The following is a 3,267-nucleotide window of genomic DNA, read 5'->3' as shown; positions in this document are numbered from 1 at the left end:
CCTCCAAAGCCTTGAGTTCAAAGAAATATTCCCAGAAGCCTCTCTGTCTTTGAAATGTTGCGCTGTGCTGTGACGGGAGCGGCACTTACACAGTCGACTCGCATCTTTGATGAACTGCAGCAGTGAAACTGAAGCTAAAGTATTGATCTCATTACACTGGTATTGATCAATATCAATACCCATGTTCGTATTGATATCGATATTTTGATCGATCCATGCACCACTAGCTAACACACCCAAAATAGATTCCACCGCGGAGAGTCAGCCAGAAGATACACACCACCCATGGCCTTATTGAAACATTATTGAAAGACTATTGAAAGATTATTGAAAGACTATTGAAAGATTATTGAAAGACTATTGAAAGATTATTCAGTACAGCAGGACAGATTCTCTCTCCCAAAAGAGCCAGACTGGACTCAAAAAACTTTGAAAACCAACTTCTTCTGAACTTGAACAAGAAATTCTTGCTGCAATATTAAAATGTGTCAGTTCATGGGAAGTTAGGAGACAAAAGATGTCTCCAAATGGCTCGACACTCAGGTCCAAGTTTTGAAAATGATGTCAGGAAGTTAAAATATTGTTCAATATTGACCCATTACAAGGTTGACTAGACAGTAAACTGGAGTTGAAATGATCAGATGTTCCTTTGTTAGGTCTAATGCTCCTTTTTTCAGGCAGACAACTTTTACTTAAATGTGTTTACTGCAATTAAAATGACACATTGGTTCTTTGTGTTAAATAAAAACTTTCAAAAGTATAATCATTCCTCTTATTTTGCTTAATGGCATTTAACTCTGCTTGCCATCCCTGAAATTCTGACACACAGAATCACAAGTCCAAGTGTGAACTGTGTCACAGAGTAAACACAAAAAACATGTATTAACAGCTTCATTGTTCATTAAAATGGCTCAACACTATTAATGTATTACAGAAAATATACACACGGTAGGCACACTTAATGATATTGTTGACCATTGCATTTAATAAGTACTTTTACTTTTAATACTTTAAGTATTTTTAAAAGCAAGTACTTATATATTTTTACTTAAGTAAAAATGTCAATGAGGTACTTCTACTTTTACTAGAGTACATTTTTGTCTGTTTAATTGTACTTTTACTTAAGTACAGTGTTTGAGTGCTTGCTCCACCACTGGTTTTCAATCAACACTGGTGCTAACCAACAGCTCCATCAAGCAGTGCAATGTTAAAAGACAATTTGTTTTACTTTCACCTGAGGATACATGACATAGCAACAATACGCCAAACACTCAAAGAACCCTGGCATGATCAGCAGCAGGTTTGTTACTGTGTGTCTGAGCTGGCATCACATGATGGAAGTGAACTGATTATTTTCTCAGATTGTGTTGGTTTATTATTCATTTCACTCTTTGCGGGCCAAATACAATAAGCTTGTGAACCATTTATGCCCTTCGGGCCACCAGTTGAAGATCATTATTCTAGACAGTTAATGCTTGGTTGCTATTAAATGAATTGTGCAAACATTTTATTTCCCCAGAAGATAAATCCCACCTCTGCCACCCACAGATCTAAAATTGATTAAATTCTCTACTGGCTACAATATTGACTTTAGGAATCCCACCTAACATTTACTAATGCTTTTGTTGATCTTGATATTTTTTACACCACTGAACAGGGCCAAACTTGTTTTGTCTCGTATTGTTGCTTGCAATCAAGTCTAAATATCTTTATCATCACCAGTTATTTATTGCAGAGGCTTGGTTTTAATCCTTGGGGAACTTGTATGTTCATGTCAATACAAACAAAGATGCTATATGCTTACCTCAGTCATTTATATTTCCCATTGACTGGAAGACACTGATATCTCTGTCTGCTTTGAACAGGTATAGTCCGTGCATCAAGTCTGTTCCCAATTCTCAGCACCATCCTTCTGATGTTGGGCGGCATGTGTGTCGGCGTGGGAAGGCTTTACAGCAGAAAAAACAACATCCTTCTCAGTGCAGGCATCCTGTTTGTGGCTGCAGGTAAGAGAAGACTGAAGAGTACACCACAGATATGTACAAACTTAGATGACGATACATTCAAGACAACAGACGGAAAGAAAGAGGGGATAAGCAAGCAGATTAGTATTTGTTACATGGATTTAGGGTTTACCTTCTCACACCCACACAGTACTGTGACAAGCATATCATATTCTGACAGTAATGTCAGGCTTTTTTTAAGAAGCTTTTCTTTCATCTCACTCATCTTTTCCTATGTCTTTTTGCTTCTATACTCCTTCCAGGGTTAAGCAACATCATTGGCATCATCGTCTACATCTCTAGTAATGCTGGAGACCCCAGTGACAAGAAGGACGAGGATAAGAAGAACCAGTACAACTATGGCTGGTCCTTTTACTTCGGTGCCCTTTCCTTCATCGTGGCAGAGTCAGTGGGCGTTCTCGCAGTCAACATATACATTGAAAAAAACAAAGAGACGCGCTTCAGAGCCAAACACGACTTCATCAAAGCCACCTCGTCCTCTTCACCGTACTCCCGCATACCAAGTTATCGCTACAGACGGAGGCGTTCACGCTCCAGTTCAAGATCATCGGACCCATCGCGTGAGCCGTCCCCAGTGGGAATGAAAACTGGTGGAGGATCTGGAGGGGGAGGTTTGGGAATGGGTCTACCGATGGGGGATATATCCCTTTATGCTCTCAGCAGAGACCCTTTGAAGGGTGGAGGTGGACCTGCACGGTCTTATAGCCCTGAGAGAGATGCTGGGTTTTTACAAGTCCACAACTGTTTCCAGAAAGACGTGAAAAATGGAGCAAACCGGAGGACCACGCCAGTATGAGGTCAGGACAGTGTTGCCGTTTTTAAACAAAAATTTTATCAGAACATTTTAAATGTGCGGATGTGACGAAAGGAGAGTTTTCCTTTGGGTGTTTTTCCTGCGTCAGCAATGTTGAACATTAATTTTCGGACAGAAAAGGGAAGTAAATGTAAATACTGAAACTTTTTTTTTTTTGTGGGGGGGGGGGGGGGGGGGGACGGCATTCTTTTAAAGAGACTGCAGATACATGTAGCATTATTTAATTAGTTTAATTCCAAAATAGAATTACTACTGTTTGATAAAGTGGCTTCTGCTCTGACACAAAGATTGATGATAGTTGTACTGCCCTTCTTTGAAAAAAAAACAGCCATTTATTCAATTTGCATGTCTAAGAGGCAACTTTTTTCTATGTTTCTAAGTTTGACACAGCCTCAAAGTATTAAAACTGTGATTTTTTTTTTTTTTTTT

The 3,267-nt window shown here is 39.2% G+C and overlaps 1 protein-coding gene across 1 annotated transcript in view; it reads left to right on the top strand.

The window, feature by feature from the left end:
* LOC119422403 (voltage-dependent calcium channel gamma-4 subunit-like) overlaps window positions 1-2,945 on the top strand; it is a 108,754-nt gene extending 105,809 nt beyond the window's left edge. Inside the window, exons 3-4 of the mRNA XM_037689771.1 lie at window positions 1,866-2,006; window positions 2,267-2,945. Coding sequence (XP_037545699.1) covers window positions 1,866-2,006; window positions 2,267-2,820 — 695 coding nt within the window. The 3' untranslated portion in view covers window positions 2,821-2,945. The remainder of the gene's footprint in view (window positions 1-1,865; window positions 2,007-2,266) is intronic.
* Window positions 2,946-3,267: the final 322 nt, after the last annotated feature.

The sequence above is a fragment of the Nematolebias whitei genome, chromosome 16 (assembly GCF_014905685.2).
Source record: "Nematolebias whitei isolate Nwh7 chromosome 16, NemWhi1, whole genome shotgun sequence".
Taxonomy (NCBI): domain Eukaryota; kingdom Metazoa; phylum Chordata; class Actinopteri; order Cyprinodontiformes; family Rivulidae; genus Nematolebias; species Nematolebias whitei.
This window is presented reverse-complemented; position numbering and strand designations above follow the sequence as displayed.